The sequence below is a fragment of the Aplysia californica genome, unplaced genomic scaffold (genome assembly GCF_000002075.1).
Source record: "Aplysia californica isolate F4 #8 unplaced genomic scaffold, AplCal3.0 scaffold00778, whole genome shotgun sequence".
Classification (NCBI taxonomy): Eukaryota; Metazoa; Mollusca; class Gastropoda; order Aplysiida; family Aplysiidae; genus Aplysia; species Aplysia californica.
The window spans coordinates 76,986-79,100 of record NW_004798048.1 but is presented as its reverse complement, the minus strand read 5'-3'; the positions used below and the strand labels follow the sequence as shown (position 1 = coordinate 79,100).

At 42.0% G+C, this 2,115-nt stretch overlaps 1 protein-coding gene across 1 annotated transcript in view; it reads left to right on the top strand.

Annotated features, from left to right (window-relative positions):
• The window catches only part of LOC101853736 (vacuolar protein sorting-associated protein 13B), a gene marked incomplete in the record, with an annotated part of 129,782 nt that overhangs the window by 86,170 nt on the left and 41,497 nt on the right, over positions 1-2,115 (top strand). The window contains 1 exon segment of the mRNA XM_035972650.1: positions 126-209. Within this exon segment, the coding sequence (XP_035828543.1) occupies positions 126-209 (84 nt within the window).

Below are 2,115 nucleotides of genomic sequence, written 5' to 3'. Positions count from 1 at the left end.
CGGGGTGTGTGTGTGTGTGTGTGTGGATGTGTGTGTGTGTGTGTGTGTGTGTGTGTGTGTGTGTGTGTGTGTGTGTGTGTGTGTGTGTGTTTCTCCCCATCAGATTTTTCTGTGTGCTGTTTCAGATTCCGTTGCCCGACGGTTCGTCTTACTTCCACGTCTGGTGTCGGATCTTCTGCCAACATTTCCACGGAACTGCTCAAAAACTGGTAAGCTACCGGGCTGTTTGTGTTTGCCAAAACTTCAGTTGCCTGTTTGTCTCCTTGAGATGTCTTCCGCTCTCATAGTGGAGGGAAAATGTACGAGGAAAATCTCACGTTTCTTTTTCCATTTGTTGCCAGTCTTTCCCTCATGTTATTTTTGCCCGTCACAGAACAGATGGGTTTGAATTGCAACAACAACAACAACAAATCAACATTTTTTGGCTTAACATATCTGAGCAGCTGGCCTACGATCTGTGCCTTCACCGGTGCTGTATATGTCCTGTCGCGCGTAGTAAATGTATGTAGTATGTTACCGGCCATAAAGTCACATGTCCTGTCGCACATAGTAAATGCATGTGGTATGCCAGCCATAATATAGTCATATCTAATGACGTGTGTAGTAAATGTATGTGGTGTGCCAGCCATATAGTCACATGTACTGACGTATGTAGTAAATGCATGTTGTATCCCACTCGTAAAGTTACATGTACTGACGCGTGTGGTATATTACCCGTATAGTCACATTTACTTATGCATGTAGTAAATGCACGTTGTACGCCAGCCATATAGTCACATGTACTTGTCATGTAGCACAATCACAGTAAACTGCATGGTTTTCTATACTTTTGTACATTTGTCGCAAATGGTTTCTTTGACAAGCAGGCCCTGACTTTTAGAAAAGGAAGAAGCCAAAATGTGTGTACATTTAGATATTTCTGAGTAAACTTTACACCGCCTGCCACTTCCATATCTAGAATGATGAAAGCTTGCATCGATTTTTATGGTTGAAATTCTGCACTTTTGAGGGGGGGGGGGGATTTTATTATGTAAGTGATTGAAATTGTCTCTTTCTTTTGCTCTGATTATACTATCTTGTATTTCCAAGACCCATTGCTGTGAACATTTTGAAATAGTTTTTAAAAAATACCTTATGTATAAATTGACGGTAATTTCTTTGCGACACCAATACCAAGATGCTATGTGTACCCAGTATCACGTAATCTTGCACCTCTTTAGTTTGGGAAAAGCTAGCAGATCGTGTGTGGGTTGTAGAGGTTTACGACTCGACGGGCCACGCTTACACGTGTTACAGATGTTGTTGTGAGTCGTCTTTGTGGGTCAGCGTGGTGAAATCAGCCGCTCCTCAAAAATACATATATTTTTCAGCCCGTTGAACAATTTTTACAGAAATTTTCCTTTTTTTTTGGCTCAACTTTTTTCAAATGTTTATTTAAAAACACTTTTCAGTGTGGATTTTACTGGAAGATGTTGATCAAAGGCACAAAAATTGTAAACTCACAATTTCAAGCTATGGAAGTCACCAAACTTTGGCAGCCATTAACTGGCTAATTGTACCTCTGACACCAGCCAACCCCCACCTCCTCCAATTGCAAATATTATATCTACTTCTGTTCAAGATAGATGGGTATTTTTTTTTCATCAAAAGCAAGACAAATGAACAAGCTTTAAGATGATCTCATACCAATAAACCATGTGCTTGAAAACTGAGGAGAGCCTGATTCCACCGTGTCTTGACACATTTTATGCTTGTGTGTATTCGGTATCACATAGTCATGTACCTCTTAAATTTGGGCTAAGCTAGCAGATCGTGACGTGTGGGTTGTGAAAGTTTACGAACCCATGGGCCACACGCACATGCCGGTAGTCGTGGTCTATGAGTTTGCTGAGGTAGTAATGTACTGTGTACCAGCGGGTCACACTCCCACATGTCGTGGTCTATGAGATGAGCTTGCTGAGGTAGTAATGTACTGTGTACCAGCGGGTCACACTCCCACATGTCGTGGTCTATGAGATGAGCTTGCTGAGGTAGTAATGTACTGTGTACCAGCGGGTCACACTCCCACATGTCGTGGTCTATGAGATGAGCTTGCTGAGGTAGTAATGTACTGTG